The 25,744-nt window shown below is 32.2% G+C and overlaps 2 protein-coding genes across 2 annotated transcripts; one reads left to right on the top strand and one right to left on the bottom strand.

The window, feature by feature from the left end:
- Nucleotides 1–1,748: 1,748 nt before the first annotated feature.
- LOC125815190 (uncharacterized) lies at nucleotides 1,749–7,526 on the bottom strand. Its single transcript, XM_049494605.1, has 8 exons — nucleotides 7,354–7,526; nucleotides 5,525–5,606; nucleotides 5,330–5,397; nucleotides 5,143–5,240; nucleotides 3,837–3,973; nucleotides 3,676–3,743; nucleotides 2,213–2,276; nucleotides 1,749–2,057 (listed from the first exon to the last, which is right to left on the bottom strand). The coding sequence occupies exons 1-8, from the start codon at nucleotides 7,362–7,364 to the stop codon at nucleotides 2,040–2,042; spliced, it is 546 nt and encodes a 181-aa protein (XP_049350562.1). The 5' UTR covers nucleotides 7,365–7,526; the 3' UTR covers nucleotides 1,749–2,039.
- A 14,555-nt stretch (nucleotides 7,527–22,081) lies between these two features.
- Nucleotides 22,082–24,736, top strand: LOC125815182 (bidirectional sugar transporter SWEET16-like). Its single transcript, XM_049494597.1, has 6 exons — nucleotides 22,082–22,189; nucleotides 22,311–22,347; nucleotides 22,742–22,952; nucleotides 23,063–23,224; nucleotides 23,409–23,528; nucleotides 24,386–24,736. The coding sequence occupies exons 1-6, from the start codon at nucleotides 22,156–22,158 to the stop codon at nucleotides 24,701–24,703; spliced, it is 882 nt and encodes a 293-aa protein (XP_049350554.1). The 5' UTR covers nucleotides 22,082–22,155; the 3' UTR covers nucleotides 24,704–24,736.
- Nucleotides 24,737–25,744: the final 1,008 nt, after the last annotated feature.

Here is a 25,744-nt window from a genome sequence, read left to right as displayed (position 1 = left end):
TGATTCAGGTCTACAATAAACTCTTATGCACCTTACTTAGATGTTCGACACGTCTTCATTTACTATGATGCATCTCTTCTTCCTCTCTACGAGTTAGGGTTTTGTTTTAGAGCCCTCATTTTAATATTTAACCCCTTTTAACCTTTATCCATTTTATTATTACACCCATTAATAAACATCCAAATTAGATTTGGAGGAGAAAATTAGTATAATGTAGAGTGCCACTTGACATTGTTTAAAAAACTATAATGGAGCATATATCGCACAAAAAATTAATTGTTGACATGTCGAGAGTGATAATTTAGACAACTAGAAAAAATAATGGATCAAATTGAGTAATGAGCCAGGGCAAAGCTAGAAAGGGCTGAAGGGTTCATCCGAACCCCTTTTGTTAGAAATTACATCATTTATATATGATTAAAATTATTATTTTTATGTGTATATAGTAGATGTTGAACCTCCTTTTGATTCACGAAAAAGTGATATATTAAGTACTCCCTTCGTCCAACAATCCACTATACTATTTTGGTATGTCCAACAATACTTATCTACTTTATGAAAAGGCATAATACATAAATGTGTCTTTTAACTTGGTCTCATTTCACATTTATACCCTCTAATTTTGGGTATACACAAGTAGACACTTAAACTTGTGTAAAGTTAAGCAAGTAGACACATGAGTCCTACGTGGCACAATACACATAGGACAAAAAATGACATGTAGGGTGTCATGTAGGGCATGTGTGTCCATATGTTCAACTTTATATAGGTTTAAGTGTTTACTTGTGCACACCCAAAGTTGAAAGACATAAGTTGCGATTTGAAACCAAGTTAAAGGGCATATTTATGTATTATGCCTTATGAAATCAATGGATAATTTTACATTTAGTTCATAATTTACCTTATCATAAATTATAGTCATTTTCCTATTACATTTTTCAAGATATTGTATTTATTATATTCAAAGAGTAATATAATAAAAGGGTAATGTTAAATGACCAGAATTTGACCAGAAATTTAAGAAATGTGCAAAATCAATAGTGGACATCTGTTGTTGGATGGAGGGAGTATATTTTTTACCATTTTGTTTAATATTTTCTCACTTTTCCATGTTTGATTTAGAAGGATGTGACTTCTTTTGAAAACAATGCAATTGGATTGACAATTAGTATTTTTTATCTTTATTTGTTTGTCAATTCTTAATATGCAAAAAAATGAAAGTGAATAAAGCATTTTAATTATTTTATTTTCCTACACTCCTTGGTCACACTGAAAATTTTGAAGGAACACTTATTTCTTCCAATAAATCTCACTTTAGGTTTATAAATTTTCTGATCTCATCCCGTTTCCAAGTTCATAATAACCACATGATCAGAGCAAGCAATTCTTGTAAAAAAGAAAAAAGTTAATTAACACCCCCCTTTGACAAATATTTACAATGTGTAACTAGATATGTTTTTAATGTTAATTTTCGTTAGGTTTTTTTTTTTTTTATGCTGATGACAAGGGAAACTCGCAACCGCTACTCTTTGGGTGCGCACATGGTAAAATCCCCGCTCCTATGCAATAGCTCGCAAACCACATAGGAGAGGTAACCCGCACTAGGCAAACCTGGTGCGACATGCTCGGCACAGAAGGCAAACCCCTTGCTTTCGCTGGCAAGGGATTTCGAACTTGAAACCTCCAACATGAAAGTCCCAAGCCCAAACCACTGGGCCACCCCGAAGGGTTTTTCATTGGCCTTTTTATATATTTAACTTGTTATATTTTGATTCTCTAAAGTTAAATTCAGACACAAACACCTTCCTTTGATCACCTCTGATCGAACGGATAAAGAAAATTTGTAGTTCCAAAATAATAATCATAAATTGTATAAATCCCCTAGAAACTTGGCTCTCCTTCATTAAATTTAAGGAAATTTAGTTCAGCTTGGTCACTAACATCTGGAGAAACGAAATAACAGCTGCATAAAGAAGAGCAAGTCTTTGCTATTTGCAGCAGGTAAACACTGTCCATCTAGTAAAGATGGCATTTAAAGCTCAATCCAGCCGCTCCATCTGTCAACAAGAAAACAGATAATGAAAAAGCTTTCACACACTTACAAATGCAAAGATTAGTCATGATTCAATCAACAAACAGAATGCCCTAGTTATAAACCATAAGGAAACAAAATTCACTGCTCAAACAGGAGTTGTGACAAGATAGTGAGTACCTTCCAGAGGCCATCATTAAGATAATGCATGTTATCCACACCAATTCCTTTGTTGATTGCCTTTCTGCAAAGTTGGACATGATTTTTCGGGTATTGAAACAACAGAGGTGTATACATCTCAAACGTGAGAAACATAAATGACAGAAGTCGAAAAACTGGTTCTCAGAGTAGAAAGTAGGCAAGATTGTCCGTGCCAAAGTTTGAAAAAATCATTTGGTACTCCCCATAACATAAAGTGTCTTTTCCACGCATACAGAGGATGAAGATTCCACACATACAGAGGGTTGGAGACAGATTGGGTAATATAATCAAGAAAATCTACCAGTCCTCGTGAGAAAACTCTTTTTCTCAAATCTGAGAAAAGGAACAATCAGAGAAGTTGAACGAAAGCAAGATCATCAGTGCCAAAGTTTGAACATGTAATCTAATACTTCTGACCAGAAGTGTGTGTCTCACAAGAGAAGGACAATCCAATATGCAGTCCACTGTAAATATACCAAAACCTAATGACAGTTTGTAAGAGATAAAATGGTGATCAGCTTCAAAGGCCATTCATAATCTTAAATAAATAAATATTTTTGAAAAATCAAAGGCCATTAATCTTCAGAAAAAGTATAAAATACTTCTTGATGTTTAGTTCTCTGCATCAGCTCTCTAGGGTACGGAGAAATCTACCATCTCCCTTATAGTTATGGAAACCCACTGCTCAACCGTAACTATTACCTTTATCCCATTGTTAATCAGGATATATGTTACAACATGGATCCTTCCACCAACTCTAAGCTGATATTTACCACTAATTATATCCAAAGAAACCTCAAAATATATTTCTTCCCTCCCCCTTTGATCTTGGCCAACACGACAGTCATCTTCCCTACCCGGAACTTGCCAGAATATCCACCTCTTGAAGCAGATGGAATGCTATTGACAGCATCCATCCTTACTTTCATACTATTTGTGTCTCTCACCTCATACATAATTTATGCACACACAAAAAACATTCAGAGACAAATACACTATATTGATGCCCAACACAAATACTCACAATGTTGAAAAATTTGATTACTAATTAACCTCGGGATTTCCAACTGAAAATTCAATGACAAAAAAAAGTGGTATTTCTGCCATTTTCAACAACTCACTATACGGAAACTGACAAAATTATTCAAGGTCAAGGAAAGAAATATATGTATTTTTAACGTTAGAAGGTGTCATCAGCCAATTACCTTGACACAGAGGTAACATGTTAAGTTCAAATAGAAACATATTGCTCAGGACAATTGAGGCAATAAATTGTTATAAAGAATTCACATTTAGGGGCATTAAACAATCTAGATAAAGGAAGGGCAGAACATATTTAACCTAAAAGGTAAACATCTCAGTTCTATCACACGGAACCGGAGGGGCATGTTTTAGCATACAAACGAAACAGAAGCCGAGCAAATATTTACATAGCAACTCACATATCCTTTGCCGACATCTTTGTAAAGCCAATAGCTAGAGCATGTTGCTTCCCTTCAGCCATAATAGCCTAAAAACAAAATGCCGCACATTAAAATTCCACAACAAAGTTGTAGCAACAACAACTAGTAATATTATAGCATAAGATTGCCCTTATTCATACCACGGGAGTTTCTGCTCCCACTTCAACATCCAAAGCACCTCCAGGAGAAGTAAGACCTGGACACATTATGTTGGCTCCAGAGAGGACAAATTTAATTGCGCCCCTATCAACTTGTAGTTTTTTCATTATATTTGGATCTGTACAATTGGAAAGAAGAAGGTTATACAGAGCATTGATATCACAGAGTAAATCAAATCATCAACAGATGAAAAAAATAAAGTTCATCAATGGCATACATTGAAAAGTACCAAATCACAACCATTTGCGTGCTCATACATATGAATATGACGATGAGTCAATCAGAAACCTGCTCGCTCCATCTCAAAACTGAATAATTTTTTCACTTGATTAAAACAATATTGTATGTTTTCTTTCATGCGCGCACTTACAAGGACCAAGACCCAATTAACTGAATGAAAGATGCACCATTGAGTTTTAGAGTACCCACATCATCTCCAAACTCAACCTCAAGATGCACCATTAGTATTATGCCCAACCCCCTCTCAAGAAATCAATGACCTCAACATGGTAACTTATTTTCCTAGATTCAATTTTAAACCAGATTGCCTATCAGTCTATTAGAAGTAAACAAATGCTTGATCACTTGACTGTGACAGCTAATTTCATTGAATTAAGCAGGTGTATCTTCTTTAATGTAATATTCAGTCAACTAATTAATGTTATGGGGAACTGGTATAGTACACACGCTTTGAATAGTACTACTAGTTATGCTGTTATGCATATCAAAGGAAAAGAAAAATAAGGCACTAAGATATCAAGAGCCTTCTAATCAGTTTCCTGATGTGAACCATATATCCTTTTAATTATTGCTTGGTTATTTATTTTCATATGCTAATCAGCAGCATTCAGCTGGCGCGAATTATTTGTTGCATCGGTCAAAGCCATTCCATATTTAAGCATGATCTATATCATCGTGTTTGGTTCATGTTCAATTAGAATCTCCAAAAATTCCATAGATGAGAAGTCCACTATCTTTCTTTACATTCTTCAGATTTCTTATGAAGCTATAGTTTTTACTCACATCCCACAAGGGCCAACATGGCTGCATATTGAGGGAAATACATACTGCCAACAAAAAATGTCCTAGTAGTGACCCAACTCTAACCAGGCCAATTTTTTGAAGTGATTTCACTGGTAAAAGACTTATCAAAGTAAAACAATGGAAGGTTGAAAAAGGCACGCCACAACACTCAGAAAGATTAGCAAAAGAAAGGAAGGATGAACTTTGATTTAATGGAAAAGATAAAACAAAGGAGTAGAAAAAGATAAAAATCGGATAACTTACATTGATGCAGAAGACGTAAAGTAGGCATATAAGGTCCATCACGTATGTTGAAAAACAGGGGTACATTGTTTACCACAACTAAATTCAGATGATTTTGACTGCAGAGAAAAGATGAAAGAAGGAAATATAATGTCACTCAAAGAAAAAAAGCAGATAAAAAAACTGCATTAAGATAGTTGAAATCAACCATTTTGCAACAATGAGAGGAGACTTCTTTGGAAGCAAATCTTCCAACACTGGCTCTAGTAGTGGGTACTGCAAAATGGAAATTATGTTAGCATTATTAACACATTATAACCGTGTAGAATGATTTCAGGGAAATCCTTTAGTTGGAATAAAGAGTGGAAGAAACAAAGTAAGTGGCTTGTAGCATAGTCCTGACCTCTTCCGCAATGCTTTGACGAATTCTACGCTGAACAGATGCCTTGACTTGATTTTGTCCAGACACTTCTTCAGTTGAAAACCTAATTATTAACAAGATTGCGTTGTACAAATTAATTTAGCTCAGTTTAAAAAACTGCAGTGGGCTACTGCAAACTTGATAAATTTGAGCAAGAGAACACAAGATATAAGACCAATGACAAACACATTCTCTTTTAGAGAAATTTGACTTAATGATATTCAAGGTTAAGGGTCTACTTAGTTTGAATGATTTTACCTGATTAAATCAATTACATAATAATTGTCAATTGATTAGTTGCAATACCAAATAAAAGTAAATGTAATTCCTTCTGGATAATTAAATGTAGTTTATATCAATCAGGTAATTGGACTGCTGAAAGCTTCCACAAGTAAGTCTGAGGGGCCAAAGGCAGTTCTTCGGCCCTGAACATGTAGGTTATGGGATCAACTACCACGGGGATGAAATGCATACTACCAAAGACATAGGCTAACAAGACAATCAATCATACAACAATTGATCAAGTAGGCCTCAATCAAAAATAGGTCGGCTATATGAATCTTCCATATCCATTCCACTATATTTAAGCATGTAACATATTACATTGCAACCTTAGATAATTTATGATTAAAACAACTCAGGGATTCTTCAAAACTGAAAATCTTGTTATAATCCCACATTTTTCTCGACACGGATATGCAAGTTTTAAAACCAGAATAAAGAGTCTCTCACAAACATCGGACATAATGTAAAAACAACAACTGTGGCATGGGTCATAACTGGTAGCTATTGTTTATATAGGTCATCTACTTCATTATGTTATATTCTTGGCTAAATCCATAATGAATAATGAATTCTAAGAGATAGAAGGTTCATTAAGATGACTTCTCCCTATGATTAGGTTTCTAGTTTTCACCTCCTTCAATCACCATAGGGTCATTCATACCTACGATCTGTCCATATTGAGGTCTACATAAAACATGATCAAATCACCAGGTGACAATATTTCATTTTGTCAATGTATATCATGCATAACTTGCGACTTTTAACTTGTCAATCAACTAGTGAAGGGAATCAACGCATAGGTAAGTAGGAAGGATGAGAGAGCAAGCTGACTGAGTAAATCGTGGAGATGCTCACTTTGTACATTGCTGATTCAGAAAAAGAACACCCATCATAAACCAGATATGAATTGCATCCATCAACAAAAAATTCTAAAGTTTAGCATGTCACAAGATGGCAGCACATTTAAATCAAACAAGTGAACTGTTCAATTATTTCGCCCATCTCTATAGACAAGGATCTGCTGAAGTAAACATCTACCCATTGCTCAATTCCCTTTGCAAGAAATAGTTATTCCTACACTACCTGACTAACATCAATCAATGTTTTGATACAGAACCTAGAGCCTGCTTACAGCAAACATTCTTAAATCTTTATCACTCCAACAAGGTAGAAAGCGATGATATAGACAGAGTTCAGAATAAATCACCCATTGCTCAATTCCCTAATCTTAAAGAGGATGAAATTAGGGGATTTGGAAGTGGTTAGAATTGGATCAAATTTCTCAATTCAAACAGCCAAATTAAGCAACTTATTTTCCCAAAACTAAAGAAATTTAGTACAAGAACAAAAATCAATTTCTCCATTGCGATCGAAAAGGCAAACCTAGTTACAAAATCACTTGCAGATACCTACTTAACCAAAACAGTAATCAGGCTTCGAAGGTAGTACCAACGTAAGAGAATCAACTATGGCGAATTGAACCTTAAATTAAGAAAGAGAGTAGAAAAAAGACAAATGCACTTTACTTCTTGAACATTTTCGCGGGCTGACGCTGAGCGAGAGAGAGAGAGAGAGAGAGATTGGGGTAGTAGGGTTTAAGCGATGAATTGACAAATTTGGAAATTGAGTTTTCAATTTTATTGACAGCTCCCGTCCCTGTGTGCCGCGTTGTAAGAAAGCTAACGTATCTGAGATTCTGAGTTCCGACTCTAATCATTTTTGCCCAAATACCTAAATAACCCTTTAAACTTACAAAATTTATCAATTTAGATACCTTAACTTTTTTTAGTAATCACTTAGACATTTATACTTAACGAAGTTTAGCCTTGTCTAGTCCATAACTTTTTTTAATAAAAAGAAATGTATAAAATTGACTTTGGCAAATCATACCAAACATCAGAAAAAAATGTTCATCATTATGTTTGTAGTTGGGCTCGAAATAGATAAATTTGCCAAAAGAAAAAATTACTTCATCCCATATTAAATGGACAGTTTCTACTTTTTCTGTCTCTAATTACTTGTCAACTATTGATTTTACACACCTATTAAAAAATAATGATTCACATAACAAGTTTATCATTTTACCTTTATTGATTATGAAGTGGATGAATTAAAAATTTAAGATTTTCAAAAAAATTTACCTTTTTAAAAATTTATTAATTAAGGGTGTAATAGGTATAAAAAAAAATCATTTTTTGATTTGTCAAAACGGACGAGTAAAAAAGAAATTTGGACAAGTAATTCGGGATAGAGGGCGTATTTTACATAATGATTAAGAAATCATTAATAGATTGATCAACTTTACTATTTTGTCCTTTATTCATATTAATTAATTAGTCTCTTGAAAAAGAAATTCTTAGATCTTCAAATTTCATTTAAACTTCTAAAGACCATATTAATTGTAAGAGTAAAGTGGGGGAAAAAATGAATCAATGTTATCCTTATTCAACAAGTGATCAAGTAATATGAAAAAAATATTTTTAATAAAATGTTCATCTAATATGGGACGAGGGAGTAACAGTCCAAAAGACATACGAGGAAATTACATGGTTAAGCAAACATATGGAGTACTAGTTAATTAGTCATCATAGCTATAATTTTAGTTAACTACCACTCACGGCTGTAGTTTCGATTTTGTACAATTTGCACGTTTGTATAATTCAGAATTTGTATAACTTTTGTATTGTGTAATTTTGTATAGTATAATTTGTATAATTGTTTAAAGTTTAGATGTTTGTGTTTGTATAAATTTGTTATTTCGAGTTTATACAAAAATAATTCAATTATACAAATATACTCGTTAATTATACAAACTAAACAATTTAACTATAGCTACTATTCATAAATATACAAACTATAATTATAAAATATAATTAAATTTATTATAATTGCTATTTGCGAAAATCCTGCGAGGCATATCTATGCACACTTTGCCAAAAGGGATGATGGGCCGATTTGCTTCTAACCTATTAGCCAAAAGTTCTATATGGGCTTTAAAATCTTATACCAATCATATCCAGTAACGACTAACGAATAGAGCTCCTTCTACTTCATTTCTAAATCACTCATGTCAAAATTTGTTTGTGTAAACTGTAATATACTATCATAAATACAACAAATTACGATTAAAAAGAAAATGAACAAAACATATACACCAACAAAATCTCTTCTGTTGATATAAAATATTAGGTATGTATGATCAATAGAATTGAATTTATAGGTTACTTGCAATATATTTTTTAGTCATGTATTTTTTTTTTTATAAAAGATTTTTCATCTTTAAATATACGAAATCTATAATGTTATTTTCTTTTATTTAGTTTTTAACTGGCATAAAGATATATCATGCCATTTTCTTTTCCATTGGATACTTATATTATGATAAAAGTATAATTGATAACAAGAAGCTAGTGTGTTATCATTTACTTTGGGAGCTTTCTTGGTTGGTTCTTAAGACAAGTCCTTTTTATTTTATTTTTATGATTCCGCTAACATAAAAGTGTACAAGAAGCTATAGAACAACTCAAACGCAACTTAAATAAACAATGCAACGGAGATTCACTCCTACATTGTTTTGTTCATCTCCTTAATTAAATTGATTTTTTAAATCTTTTGCATGATAAAAAAAATTAAAACTCAAAGAAGAAACTAAGATATGCAATCTCACGAATGAATAAAAGTAAATATTACAAAAAAAAAAATGAAACATATATTTGTTAAAATCAAAGCGTTTGTCTGTATATGTCCTCGGTGGCATAAAAGATAGACAACAAAATTCTTACACTTCATACATAAGGCAGAACAAAGAAAATAAGTAAATATTCTTCTATTATCCAATTCTCATGCATTGTAAATACAAACAACATTGCAGGTGTTTATAATAAAATTTAAAGCAATAGAAAATAAATCACAATAATAAATAAAATATGAAGAAACAAAGTTTAATTAATAAATATTGTAGTTACAAATCTGTTTATTCCTTGATGACAATATTTGATGTCTTTATGATCTCTATTCAAGAATTTATGGGATATTCGAGATGCCTTTTCAAGAATATATTATCTTTTATATAGGCATTATAAATTGATTTATGATAGAATAGTCTTCAAAAATTCTTATTGAAATCAAACACATGTCATAGAGCCTGTAAAATTTCAATTTCTAGCGAAATAATCATCAAACATACACTAGTATATATATAACATCTTCTACAGATTTCGTAATGCCACATATTATATCAACCTTCTCTTTTCACTTCTTTTTAAATTGTTCAATCGACGAATTCAATCACCTTGAATATTAAACCGGATTTTATGGCTGGAATTATAGGTTTTCATGATTTCATCTTTGAATAATCTCTCTTTTGAGCTTGCGCTTTTTTATTTTTCGTTAATTAAGTTATGATTAGTTCGCTGATCCTTATTTGATTTATAACATAATCAGTTTGGTGTAATTTTTCAGGAAATGTCATCACTATTCTACTTTGTACATTTCCAACGTAAGTACAATTAACCAGCCATACATTACTCTTTTTTTTTATTAAGTAAATTAAAGTACAATATTTAATTGGGACTTGGATTTTTAAGGGTGCATTTTGGGGCATGGCCAAAAAAAAATCAGCTGGTGAATACAAGTGTTGAGATTAATTAGGCCCTAACTAATTATATGTAATTGACGTTGTAGATTAGTTAAAGTGACGGTTGTAGAAAGTTTGTTACAATTAGTTAGATGATTAGCTGTCACATGGTGTAGATATTTTCCATCTTTTCATACGCGTGTATAAATACACGAAGAATGAAGAATGGAAGTTCAGTTTTTCTTTTCCCAAATTGTGATCTCGTCCATCTTCTTCATGCTTCTGTATCATCCTCAATTGTTAGCATAAGCTCCATTAATGGAGTTCTCAACTGCTCAATTACAACTTTGACATGGTATCAAAGCAATAGGTGCTCTTCTCTTCTTCAAATTCCGTTGCATTTGTTCTTCCTCTGTTTAATTCACATTCCAATTCTCATTTGGAATCCTCGTTGCAATCTGCTCTCGATTGTAATTCTCGTTTCAGTTTCGACTTTGATTGCAATTTTCCTGTCAAGTTTCCTTCAAAATCATGGCTCCAACCAATGAAACAAATCCAAATCCCACGAATTCGAATCCCACACCACCAACCATCGATTTCAGTGATCCTTTGTACATGCATCCATCGGAGAATGCCGGATCTTCAATTACTCCAGTTCCTTTTGATGGAACAGGATACAGATCCTGGAGGCGTGGTGTCCTTCGAGCCATTTCTGTGAAAAATAAGATCGGCTTCATCAATGGAAAAACTCAGAAACCATATCCAAGTTCGCCTACATTTGCCCAATGGAAACGTTGCGATGACATGGTCACGTCGTGGATTCTCAATTCACTGTCAAAGGACTTAGTTGACAACTTGCAATACGTCAACAACGCAAAGGAATTATGGGACGAGTTAGCCGATCGTTACGATCAAACCAATGGTGCGAAACTGTTTCAGCTCCAACAGGAGATGAATGACCTCGTACAGGGAAATCTGGATATCACAAGGTATTACACCAGACTTCGTCGACTTTGGGAGGAGCTCTCTACTTTGGACGCCAACACTCAGTGTACATTTCTGTGCAATTGTGGTGGAAAAATAAAAATGCATAAGGCAGAGTAGGATCGCATGCTGATTCAATTCTTAATGGGACTAAACGAAGTGTACACTGTGATGCGAGGTAGTATCCTAATGATGAACCCGTTGCCGACCATGCCATAAACTTTTTCCATTCTAGTTCAAGAGGAGAAACAACGAGAGGTCAAGCCCTCTACTCGCATGTCTTTGGCCTCTACTTCTCTCAACGCTTCCACATCTCTTGGTGCTGTTTTTGGGAGTAATAGTATCAAAACGAACTATTCCCAAAATAAGCACACAAATGGAAACAATGCTTATAGAGGTCCTACAAACCATTTTCAGAACTATAACAGGAACAACACCCATCATTTTCCAGATATCAACAGAGCTAACTTGTTCTGCGACTATTGTAAGAAGACTGGACACACAACAACTAATGTTCACTCTACCTGTGACGACCCTAGCCAGAGAGCTCAAGGTTTGACTCAAGTTCAATATGATCATTTGGTGAAATTGCTCAAAAATACTCAGATACAGGGAACATGTGGGAGCACAAAAGAGTCTGCGGACAACATCATGAGTGGAGCTGTGAACTTTGCAGGTATCATGGCTTGTCACACTTCTATTACTGAAATTGGTGATCTCTCAGGTAATTGTTCCAAGTTTACTGCTGAATCCTGGATTATAGACTCTGGAGCCTCACACCATATGACTTTTAATAAAATATTACTCACCGATATCAGACCTTTACTTTATCCCTTCCAAATCACATTACCTAATGGCTATAGAATTAGAGTGACAGAAATTGGGGATGCACATTTAAATTCAACACTGATTTTATACAAAGTATTGTTTATACCTACTTTCAAGTTCAATCTTGTCTCAGTACATTGTTGAGCTTCTCATCTCAAAAACACAGTCAGTTTCAATGATATTTCATGTTTTCTGCAGGGCCCTTCACTGAAAAGCCCTCTGGAGATTGGTAGAGCAAGGAATGGTCTTTACTTCCTGTGCTCAAAATGCCACAATGCTACTATTTCAACAATTCTTTTTGGTTCTTGTGTTTCATCTGATTGTCCTCCTTTGCATAATGCCAATAAACAAGCATTACATTTTCCTGCCTCTGTAAGATTTACCCATTCAAGTAATAAAAATGCTTGTTGTAATACAAAATCGACTGTAATTTCTGGTAATACTTCTGCATCATCAAAATGTTTTTCTCTTTGTACATCTCATGAAGACAGTGTAGATTACTTGTCGCACACTAGGCTAGGACATGGTCATTTTGTCAAAATGAAAGGTATCCATACCATACCTGTTAAATTTTCGCCAAAACAACTTTTTTTGTGCACCATTTGTCCCATGGCTAGACATGCAAGGTTACCTTTTCCATCTAATACTACCACCCTTTCCACCAAGATTTTTGATCTCCTCCATATAGATTTATGGGGGCCATACAATATACCAACTCATGATAATTACAAATATTTCATCACAATAGTTGGTGATTATAGCAGGTCAACTTGGACTCAACTGATCAGTTGCAAAACTAATACTCTACAATCCATAAAGAATTTTACATCTTTAGTAGAAAATCAGTTCAACACATCCATTAAGGCTATTAGAACTAACAATGGTCTTGAGTTTGTCAATAAAGAAACGACTGTGTTCTTGCAAGAAAAAGGCATCATACACCAAAGAACTTGTCTATATACACCACAACAAAATGGTGTGGTGGAAAGAAAACACAAATACCTACTTGAAGTTGCAAAAAGTTTGTTGTATCAATCAAAACTTCCCATGAGATATTGGGGGAATACATCTTAACTGCAACCTATATTGTCAATAGACTCCCTTCTACAGTCATCCAAAACAAAACTCCTTTTGAAGTCTTATACCAAAAACAACCCACATACTCACATCTAAGATCTTTTAGTTGTCTTTGCTTCCCTAGCACCCTTAAAACTCACAGAGACAAGTTTGAACCACGATCCACTCCACACGTTTTCATTGGATACCCTTTCAACACAAAAGGTTACAAAGTACTAGATTTGACCACCAAGAAAATACACATTTCAAGAGATGTATTGTTTCATGAGAATGTTTTTCCTTTTGTTTTTCCTTTTCTTGATTCTACATTTAGTTCTGTACTGAGACATCTTAATTCTAGTACTGATTTGTTTCATCCCACAAATAATATTTTGAATAAAATTCATGATTTAAATGAAGACAACCCCACTACTGTCACAAATAACACTACTGAGACCAACCTGACACATACCACACCTATAAATATCACTGAAGACTCATTTGATGAGACCACTCCTATATCAAACTCTCCAGAAATAATTACTGCATCATCTCATCCAGAGATACCTTGTTCACCTCAGATTACCACTATTACCCCTTCCAGCTCACATCCTTTACCTGCACTTAGGAGAACAAGTAGAATCCACACTGTACCAAACTATCTCAATAAGTACAACTACATATTCCCTAAATTACAGCCTCAACCCTCACCATACCATCCTCCTAATATCACTGCTCAACAACACGTTTCACTCACTAGTTTTAATTCAGAGAGTCAGCAATTAGTTAGGAACATTACTCATGATAGTGAGTCAAACTCATATAAAGAGGCAATCATGAGCCATGTTTGGCAATCAGTAATGACACTTGAATTTGAAGCTTTACATGCTAACAATACTTGGAATCTAGTTCAATTACCTGCAGGGAAAAAAGTAATTGGGTGCAAGTGGGTTTACAAAATCAAACATAAGGTTAATAGGACAGTGGAGAGATTCAAGGCTAGACTTGTGGTAAAGGGATACACTCAACAAGCTGGCATCGATTATACTGAAACATTTTCCCCAGTAGTTAAGATGACTACGGTGAGGACCTTGATAAGTTTGGCAGTAAAGAAGGGCTGGGATTTATATCAACTAGATATGAACAACGCATTTTTACATGGTGATCTAAATGAAGAAGTTTATATGGAACTCACACAAGGACTCCAAGTTGGTGAAAAAGGACTTGTTTGCAAGCTAAATAAGTACTTATATGGCTTGAAACAAGCTAGCAGGCAATGGTATGAGAAACTGGCAGAAGCATTGTACTCAAGAGGATACTCACACTCCACCAGTGACTATTCTTTATTTTACAAAAGGGACAAATCATCCGCAGTCTTCGTAGCAGTGTATGTTGATGATATAATTTTGACAGGAACTTATCTGGCTGAAATTACATCCCTGAAGTCGTTCCTACATGATCAGTTCAAAATCAAGGATTTAGGGAGGCTTTATTATTTTTTGGGTTTAGGGATTCTTTACAAACAAGATGGTGTGCTTATTACACAGAGAAAGTTTACTACATATTTGATCAAGGAGTTTGATTGTCATCATCATAGTCCAACTTCCTCTCCCCTTGATGTTGTTGTCAAACTAAAGTCACATGAAGGCACTGTGCTGCAAGACCCAACATATTATAGGAAATTGGTAGGAAAATTAAATTTTCTTACAAATACTAGACTAGACATTGCATTTAGTGTGCAACATCTTAGTCAGTTCCTACAGATACCAAGAGAGCCTCACCTAAAAGTTGCCCTTCATGTGTTGAGGTACTTGAGGAATGATCCTACACTAGGGATTTATCTATCTAAAGAGCCGAACTATACTATCACTACCTATTGCGACTCGGATTGGGTTGCATGCCCTGACTCCAGAAAGTCAGTAAGTGGATATATAGTACTCATAGGGAATTGTCCTGTGAGTTGGAAATCCAAAAAGCAAACGACTGTCTCACTTTCTTCAGCAGAGGCAGAATACAGAGCAGTAAGAAAAGTGGTTGGAGAGTTGGTTTGGATTGAACGATTGCTTCATGAGTTAGGTGAGGGACCTTCCCAACCTATATTAGTTTTTTGCGACAGTCAAGCAACTATACACATTGCAAAGAATCCCGTATTTCATGAAAGGACTAAGCACATAGAGGTTGATTGTCACTTTGTTCGAAATAAGCTTCAAGAGGGACTTGTGACTCTTCACCACATTCCAACTGTAGAACAATTAGCTGACATATTAACCAAGAGTTTTACTAGCCCCAAGCACTCAGCCATTTTGCACAAGTTGTCTGGAAGTATCTCCCTTCCAACTTGAGGGGGGTGTTGAGATTAATTAGGCCCTAACTAATTATATGTAGATTAGTTAAAGTGACGGTTGTAGAAAGTTTGTTACAATTAGTTAGATGATTAGCTGTCACATGGTGTAGATATTTTCCATCTTTTCATACACGTGTATAAATACAGGAAGAATGAAGAATGGAAGTTCAATTTTTCTTTTCTCAAATTGTGATCTCGTCCTTCTTCTTCATGCTTTTGTATCATCCTCAATTGTTAGCATAAGCTCCATTAATGGAGTTCTCAGCTGCTCAATTACAACTTTGACACAATGCATTTCCTTACATGTAAATTGTGTGGGTGTGCTCACCCAAATCATTTACCTTCTTATTTATCTCATTTATGCTCCTTGCCATAAAAAAGTATGATTTCTTTTCATCTTAAAACTATATTTTTGCTTTGTCCTCAAGTTTATAATTAATTATATTTGGTGATTTGATGGATCAGGTGAAGGCAATTATTTTGGTGATTATAATGAACATCATTTTTCCTGGAGTATCAATAGCTTTGAGTGTTGTTGTGCTCCATGGTGATGTCAGGAATACTTTCATTGGTATTTTATGTGCACTTGTTGCAATAGCCATGTATGCATCCCCTCTTTCCGTCATGGTATGATTGATTATGTAAATATCTTTTACACCACTATTTTAATTTATTTGCACAAATAATGACCTTAAATTAGTTACAACTTCATTATTATATTTTTTTTCTTAATTAATTTACTATCAGATAACATAACAGTAATAAGGTCGAAGACTGTGGAATGTATGTCATTTCTCCTTTCATTTTTCCTGCTACTCAATGCTGGGTCTTGGTTTGCTTTTGCTATGTTCCTCCAAGATCCTTATCTAATCGTAAGTACTTTCACAATTCCATATTTCAATTTGCTATTATTAGTATAGCTTACTTACTAGTTTAATGTTAATCGTAAGTGATGTGATTGTTTAAATTTTGAAAATCAGGTACCAAATGTGGTTGGATTAGCGTCAGGGTCAGCACAACTAATTAATTACATAAATGTATAAGAAAAAACCTTCACAAGTGATGAACACATCAGTAGAAATGATTGAGGAAGGGTGCAGCAATAATTAATATGAAGAGTAGAAGCGTAACATTATCAAAGCGTTCCAGTTTTAAGCAAATAATGGAAAATCTTTCATTCAATGATCAATCTGGATCTCACTCTGCTTATCTTTTGGTTCCATAACGAAATTAATTTATTCTTTTAATTTAATAGTAAAATATGTTCAAATAGGTGATTTGGCTAACGACTCACAATGGAATTCAATCATTCAATAATTGGCTTCATGTTTGGTCCGTCAAACAGAACTAAGAGGGTGTTTGAATTGACTTAAAAGTTGGTAAAATCGATTTTTAAGTCAGTTTTTTACTTCTGGAGTGTTTGACAAATAAAAATAACTTAAAATAAGTTAGAAAGTATTTGACAAGGTTAAAAATGATTTAAATAAGTCAAAAATCAAAAGTAGGTTTCCCCCTACTTTTTGTTTTTTGATTTAAAATTCATTTTAGTTTGATTTTTTATTTTTGACTTAAAAATTACTTTTTTTTAAGAGCAACTTTCACATATAGCAAACACAAAAAGCATATTTGTATGTTATATCTATAGTTTGCATAACTGCGCTCCATAACAAACTTTATGTTTGCTATGGCTATTTCGCTATACATATATACAAAAGAAGTTATGGCTATTTCGCTATACATATATACAAAAGAAGCAATTGTATAATCTATTTCGGTATACATATACAAAATAATCAATTGTATAATATGTGTTTGTATAAAGCGAGAAAGAGAGAAAGACAAAAGAAAACTGAGCAGGGGAAGATCGTATTTGTATAATCATAAGTGTATAGGACGAAAAATATTATTTGTATTTGTATATACAACTTTCTTTCGCTTTATACAAACACAAACGCAATGTATACATTTGTGTTTGTATAAAGTGAGAGAGGCGAATGAGAGTGACGAGCGAGATCTGGTAGAGGGGAACGAAAATATATGTATATATACAATTTTCTTTCGTTTTATACAAACACAACATTTTATAAATTTGTGTTTGTATAAAAGGCGAGAGAGGCGAACGAGACTGCCAGCGAGAACGAGAGTGGCAAGCGAGATTCCACCAGGGAGAGAATAACAACAGTTTGCTATGGGGAACAATTAAATCAAATTATATTTATAGCATTTAATTTAAATTAATAATTTACTATTATATATAATTTCTCCTTTTTTTAACCAATCCAAACGGGCTCTAATTCTAAGTAAGGGAATGAGGAAGGACTTAATGGGCCTGCTTTCTTGGGTTTTATTGGGGCAAGTCGGATTAGTGGACTATTTCACTAATTATAGTAGAACCTTCTTGGGAAACTTACATAAATATACTATAATAAAAAAATATTTACCCTTTATAGCAATAACATTTTTTTTTCACTTGATCACTTTAATACATTTATAATACATATTACAAAGAACAATTTATTATTCACATATAATACAAGTTTTATTGATGGATAATACATTTATCACGCATTTTAATACATTTATTATATATACAATGTGCTAATTTCTTACCAAACAAGCATAATATATTTTAAAAAATAGTTATAATACATATATATTGCATACATAATTCACTTTTAATACATATTACAAATTTACATAATATTGCTATAAATGGTAATAAATAAAAAGTATCGCTAAAATTAGTAAATATTTATTAAAAGGTACCAATATAATTTTTCCAACCTTTTTTTACATAAATACTCATCTGACGCATGTTCTCATTTTTTATTGTTATCAAACATAGCAAAATATATATATAACCACTCGAACAATTGGTAAAAGATTTTAAAACCTTTTTAATAAAAATATGATTTAAAAAAAATATTAATTAAATGATCGAGAATTCAATTCATAATGTTCTTATGTCCACTATAAAATAGCTAGTATAAGACATGATTCATCGTGTAGCAAATATAAATCTTAAGTTGCACGCGGAAACAAAATAAGTAAATAACAATATCATAATGATAATATGACATAGACATAAAGATATATGGTAGTTCAACTTTAACTTTAGAGAAGGTTTGAAACTATAAAATGCTGTCTTTTGTGATCTTAGGTTACTTTCTGTCTGCCAATTTAGTTATTAGTCAACTATGGAATAATTCAAAACCAACTTAATTTCCTTGTTTGATTAAAACGTCATCAAATTAAATACAAAATCCATAAAACAGTATTAGCAGCACGTGTTCTACGCAAAGCAATTCGTCATTTAATCGAATTTTAGTTCTAAAGGTAGCTACTTTTAATACCTACTATCAAATACTAGACATTAGTTTTAAAGCTATTAACATTTAGGGTGTGTTAGGTTAGGTGGAAAATACTTCTTCTTTTTTAGCTTTTTTAAGTTTAGTTGGTATAAAATTTTGAAAGATGTTTTTTTAAAAAAAATAAAATACAAGTTTTAAAAAAAATATGAATATGACTTTTTCTAGTGGAAGTAGGGAAAATAAGTTCCATTACAATGTTGATTAAAGTAGTATTTATTTTTCACTTTCCAAACACACCTCTTTTTCACCTCACCCTCCATCACCACCACTCAAGATCCTCACCTCTCATAGTATTTATCTAGATTATATATCAATATTTTAAAAATAATATTTTTTTTGTTCAACTTATCGAATATAGAAAAAAAATAAACAAGAGACTCCTTTATATTTTGAAATCAAATGGAATTCAAAAGATTAACAATAGGAACTTGAGGAATGATTCGCGTGTTTAAATTTTTTGTTGGAGTTTGAAAACCTAGGAACAATTCCTACAGTATAAATATTTGTAAGTTCAAAACCAAAAAATGATTTATACGGTTCAAACTTTTATAAAATTTTCCATATCTCAAGCAGGAGTATTTAAGTCCGAATTTTATTTCATAAGTGTGGCTATATTTCCCTCTTACTTTTCAAACGATGCCTAAAACTCACCCAAAAACTAACCGTCCCACCTAATTTTTATTGTTATCACGAGATTATCAAAAACAATTTCACATTCCATTACGTATGTAGAAATTGTTGCCAAAAGTTCTTGTCCAAAATCTCTTTAGAATCATGAAGTAGAATAACAACCATTCTTTTGTTTGAGATAAAAGTTAGGTAACATTATGAAAAGTAAAAAAAAAAGGTAACATAATAATCAAGAATTGGCAAGCAAGTAGAGACTGGTGGTGCCAACAGGTACATTTATGGGAAAGACTCCAAGTTAGTGGCTGTAATATTCAAACTTTTTTTTTCCCAATCAAAAGTACTTCTATTAAATGACGCAACTTCTTCAATCATGCTTCTCTTTTTTTTCATTTTTCTGTTTGTAACTTTTGAGGGAATGAATTACCTCACAACAGAAATTAACCATGTGGACTGTCTACCGTCATTATCCTAAGTCCTAACCTCTATTAATTATTTCAAACTGGGGTTGATGTAAAGTTCCGATATAGATTTACCCGATCTCAATAATTGGTGTTACTTTTTTAATTAAATACTAGTAATTAATTAGGTTTTGATTAATTGTTAGGTGTAGCGTGGCAATTTACGTAGTAAGCTTTTCTCTTATTGTGATTTTTCTTAGAGGAAACAATAATCCTCTGCATTATATTCAAGAAAAATAAACGACAAATCTTAATCCAATGATCAATTGATAAAATTTGATCATGTAAAAAGATATAGTACTATATATCTAGTATGCATTGGCACTTAAACTAAAGTTCCGGTTCAAAGTTTAATATCTGCCTAACACAGGATGGCAAATGGGCCGAACCGACCACTTGCGGGGCAAATCTACAAAGACTTTAACCGTTTCGTCTCGCACTATTTTTATGGTTCAAACCATAGTCTAAAAGTTCGAGTTGATACAATATGTGTACTGCGGAAATTTCAAAAATAATATAGACAACAATTTAAGATGGGAAATAATTTTTTAATATCATTATATGCGTACACCCTTTGATGGACTTTAAACATAACACATGACTAGCTACGTGTTTACCAAACTATAGTAGTACTAAATGAGCATACATTGAAGATAAAGTCGCAATTATTAATTAAATAATCAATGGTACTTTGTACTTGGTCATACTAAGAAACTCTTGGTCATGATTTGGATATGAAAAGGCCTCAAATCAACCATTAACATATATAGTTTCCGAATATAAATCTTTTAAGAAAAAAAAAAAACTGGATGGAATGGACTAATTAAAACCAAGTCAGATATTATAGTATACCAAATAAAATATCTACAACAAGAAACGTAAAAAGTTTGTAGACTGAAACAAGTGCATAATTACAACAATATACACATTAATCAGAGTGGAATTCAACATTATCTTTAGTCATGATGATTAAGTATAGAAATGTGTAGACCTCAAAATAAAAATAAAAAAAATTATGGAGGTTTTTGAGAAAAAATTTACAACTGCAATACTCAGTTTGGAATGATGATCATAACACAGAATTAAATAACCAGCAAGTCTTGAACTGTTGGGTTCTGAAGGGTGATTAGGGCGTCATGCGGAAGCTTACAATTGCATATAATATGATTGATAAATTAGATGACAAAAACTTATACTAAAAACTAATATTATTATATAAAAACTAATATAAAGAAAAACTATTAAAATTATTGAGAGATTAAATCTCCCCATAAACAAAACTCACTAAATACATTGTTGATTCTATTGGTTTTGTGTTAGAAGAAACAAACCTATATTTATAGAGTCCTAAAATCTTTCCTACTAGAAAAGGAGTCCTAAAAGGAAAGAATAAACCAAATATAAAATAATATTATATTTCCTTTCAAGAAGAAAAGTAAAAACATTTATGGTAATATTTTATTTTTTCTTTACGAAAAAATAAATCTTAAATTATGATAAGAAAATCAGGGCAAAACCCTAACATGAACCTCATAGTTAATAAGATGGGTAAGTCATTTAAAGGGTCCAACCTCCTCTAGAACCTTCGCAGATATTATAGATTTATCTTCCTTTCACTTTTGATAAGATTTCTTTATGAACTAACTTGGGCTAAACACCCGCCTAAAATTTAATAGGATGAAGTGAATTAAATGACATACGATTTCATAAACTAATTATATAAAAATTAGGAATTATTTCTTTTAGTTCTCAAATTAATGGTTCACTTTAAATTTAAATTATGTATTCGCCTCTCCTCTGATCGCTTTGGGTAAATATAGCCAGAAGTACCAAACTACAGAGGATAACGTGTCCTGTTCTTGTAATATTGAATATCGCTCGCTCATTATATATTTGACCTTTTGGATACCAACTTTCTGGGATTAATTTGCTACCATTATTTATTGTTTACATCTACTACTTTTTCTTTCTCTTCACTCTATTTCTCATCCACTACTTTTTCTTTTTCCTTCACCTAACTCTTACTACTATAATTGTTACCTTTCTACTTTCATATCTTTTGTTTTTTGTTTTCCACCTTCATGGCTAACTTTTGCTTCATCCTCGGCATAATTGGTAAGTTTCATATAATTAAATCTTTAAACACATAAAAATGTGTAAAGTTTGAACAATTAATGATAAATTCTAGTTTGTTAATTAATATGAAATCATTGTTTATATGACTATGTTTCTGCAGGGAATGTCATCTCCATACTTATGTTCGCTGCTCCAATGTAAGTCTAATTAATTTATTACGTTTTCTCTAGTCGATCGTATGCTTTGCCAACATTATTTATAGTTGTTGTAATTTATCCTTTATTTTTTAGGTAATATTTTTATATACTAATCATAAGGTGCATACCTTTTCAAATTAATTTTCATTTTTCAAAACAATGATTATTTTGCACCCTAGCTGTAACCAATTAAAATTGTCTCGAGACATGTTAAAATTCAATCTCGTAACCATATTAGATTCTGTAACGAATAGATAGTTTATGATCATGCTCTGTTTTCATAATTAAATTAAATTAAACTACGATAGTCGATAATACTTTACACATTTCATCCTTTGTAGTTGCAACATTTGGTTAATAAAAAAAAAATCCTCAACAATTATTAATATTTCAGAAAAACATTCAAAAGGATAATGAAGAAGAAATCAACAGAGGATTTTAAAGGGATACCATATATCACAACACTATTGAGCACATGTCTGTGGACATTTTATGGGTTACTCAAACCTGGAGGTTTGCTAGTGGTCACAGTCAATGGTACTGGTGCCATATTCCACATCATATATGTCACTCTCTTTCTCATTTATGCTCCCAAACCTCTTAAGGTAAAAAATAAAATAAAATGAAGTTACATAATTTTTTATCTCTTATTCATTTTCACTTTTTAATTCTTTTTTGTTTTGATGTAAATAATAATAATAATTATTATTTTCAGATTCAATCAATGAAATTGGTGGCAATAATAAATATAGCATTTCTTGGGGCTGTAATTGCAATCACTTTACTAGCTGTGCACGGAACCACTCGACTCACATTAGTCGGATTTTTATGCGCTGCTTTGAATATTGGCATGTATGCAGCTCCTCTAGCAGCTACGGTAATTCTTTTTTCTGCCTAAAAATTGTTTTTATCAATCGAGTTATTTATTAAATTGGAAATATGAACGGTTACCTAGGTTAAAGTACACGAATAATATCATATATGTAATATGTATAAGTTATTTTTATACATTTTTTTATTCTGAAGAATTGAAATTGAAGTTGTTAATTGAACATGTACAGAGGACAGTGATAAAAATGAAGAGTGTGGAGTACATGCCATTTTTCCTTTCCTTCTTCCAGTTCCTTAATGGAGGGGTATGGACTGCTTATGCAGTTCTTGTCAAAGATTATTTTATAGGAGTAAGTTTTCCTTTTCCTTTTTTGAATTTTTCTTTTTCTGAATTTTCACTTATTTTTTTAATACTACTATGTTTGATGAATCGTGAACCACATAAAAATGGTAATGAACTAACGCAACTAAAATAAGTGCTACACATAAATAAAAGAGTACACCTAAACTTTTCAAAGAAAGATTATTTTTGGTTAAAATTGTTTATAATTATAGAAAGTTGATAATTACTTTTTTTGGGATATATTAAAAAAGAAAATTGTTTCATATAAATTGGAATACAAAACATAGATTATATTTTGTCATCAATGTATAATTTGGTAAGTAAAATTATTGTGATCTGTGCTCTAGTGTATAACAGCCAGAGTTGATATATTAGTCGAGGTTCGCACTAACTAATTGAAATAATATCGTTAATTAAAAATAGTAGAAAATGCAAAACGATTGAGATGTCTGGACCCCTCCACTGATTTGGAGTTAGTACACATGTGCAATGCTCTTTTGAGTTCCAATTTTACATCCACCTCCTTTATAACCCACTAATTGGTTGGGGCCCTTTTTTCCTAATCAATTACTTCATCTGTTTCAAATTATTTGTCTGATATTAATTTGATATGAGTTTAAAAAAATTTAAAATACTTTAAAATCCTGGGTGTTAAACTATAAATATGTAGAATGTATCAAAATATCTTTTAATCTCGTGATTTTAAATATGTCATGTGGAAGTTGAAATAAAATAATTATCAAAAAAGGGAAAAAAAATGAACTAAAAAAAAGTTGATGGATAGAGTAATATTTATTGAAAAAAATATTATCAAAATGATGTATTTATATGAATAATATTGATAAATACATGTGTTTTGTTCAGGTGCCAAATGGGATAGGCTTCATATTGGGCGCGGCCCAATTAATCCTGTACTTTATGTTCTACAAGTCAAGCCCAACAAAATCGACAGAAGAAAAAGGCTCGGCCCATCTAATGAAAAGAGAAATTCAAATGAAAGATGTCAATGGAGCCCATGAAAATGAGAACAATAGAAATCTTCACAAAGGGAAAAGTCTTCCCAAGCCATCATTAGTTCGTCAATATAGTGAAAGACTAGTAAAGACTCTCTCAAATACCCCATCTTCTTTGGGCTCACACAATGTAAATGATATTGAAAAAGGCCTTAAAGAAGCCCATTAAATTTCTAATTGTATTAACGAAATAGGCCCAACTTTTTTTTTTCTTATTTGGGCCTTTATATGTTGTAATGATAGCCGAAGCTCTAAATCCGAGCTCGCTATTTTTTCTTCTTTTCTTTTGGTGTGTTTTCTAAATACACTATGGAATTTATGTAAGTTATACTAATATAAATAATAAAGTTTAATGTCTAGTTGATGATGACAATTTTATAATTTTGGAAAATAAGAGAAGTCTTATTTCAGTGTGTAATGTTGGTAAAATTATTACTTTTTGACAAATTCTATTTTCTCATATGAAATAGCAAAGACAACGCGTAGTGCTTATTTTTCTAATAATGTTAGAATTGAATACTAATTACTAAAATACAAGAGTTTGTGACCAGGAAGGAGTCAGAGAAGTTCAATATATATATATTAGTTGTCCCTTTCCATCTAGTGGATAGTTGATTAGCATTTAGAAAAAACATTTCTCCTACTAATTAACAATTGTTTAATCAGAGATTTTGTATATATTAAAATCAATTAAAATACTAGTTAAAAAGATCTGTGTTGATCCCACAAATCTTCACAAGGAAGGTCAAACATACTTCCTCCGCTCCATATTATTTGTCTACTTTTTCTTGTATACATCTTAAAAAAGTCATAAATAAATAAAATACTAATTTGTCTTTGAACTTTTTTTTAAATATACTCTATTTATGTGCATTATTCACCAATACCAAGAATAACATAGAGAGATTTTCTTAGAATTTTACAATTGCTTTTAGGGAAAAAGGTCTGAAATATATCCAAACTTTAATCGAAATTGTTGTAACGATACCAAACTTTGGAAATGACCTGTTACCCCCTGCACTATTTAATAGTGTATTTTAAAGGTATATATGTGCCTACTTGGACATCATAAATATTGCATAATTATAAATACCAACGTGTCCACGTGGGCACATATATATCTTTAAAATACACTACTAAATAGTGCAAGGGTAAAAGGTCCTTCATAAAGTTTGGTATCGTAACAACAATTTCGGTCAAAGTTGGAGTA

Source organism: Solanum verrucosum, unplaced genomic scaffold, assembly GCF_900185275.1.
Source record: "Solanum verrucosum unplaced genomic scaffold, falcon-dt-bn FXZP01000261.1, whole genome shotgun sequence".
Classification (NCBI taxonomy): domain Eukaryota; kingdom Viridiplantae; phylum Streptophyta; class Magnoliopsida; order Solanales; family Solanaceae; genus Solanum; species Solanum verrucosum.
This window is presented reverse-complemented; position numbering and strand designations above follow the sequence as displayed.

What these genes read in the sequence shown, in the direction of transcription:
- LOC125815190 (XM_049494605.1), bottom strand. An exon ending in GTCAAAGCATTGCGGAAGAG is followed by an intron (nt 5,398 to 5,524) that starts GTCAGGACTATG and finishes TCCATTTTGCAG; the next exon opens with TACCCACTACTAGAGCCAGT. An exon ending in TTTACGTCTTCTGCATCAAT is followed by an intron (nt 3,974 to 5,142) that starts GTAAGTTATCCG and finishes CCAATTGTACAG; the next exon opens with ATCCAAATATAATGAAAAAA.
- LOC125815182 (XM_049494597.1), top strand. Translation starts at nt 22,156, where the DNA reads ATGGCTAACTTTTGCTTCATCCTCGGCATAATTG. An exon ending in CTTCATCCTCGGCATAATTG is followed by an intron (nt 22,190 to 22,310) that starts GTAAGTTTCATA and finishes ATGTTTCTGCAG; the next exon opens with GGAATGTCATCTCCATACTT. An exon ending in ATGCTCCCAAACCTCTTAAG is followed by an intron (nt 22,953 to 23,062) that starts GTAAAAAATAAA and finishes TATTATTTTCAG; the next exon opens with ATTCAATCAATGAAATTGGT.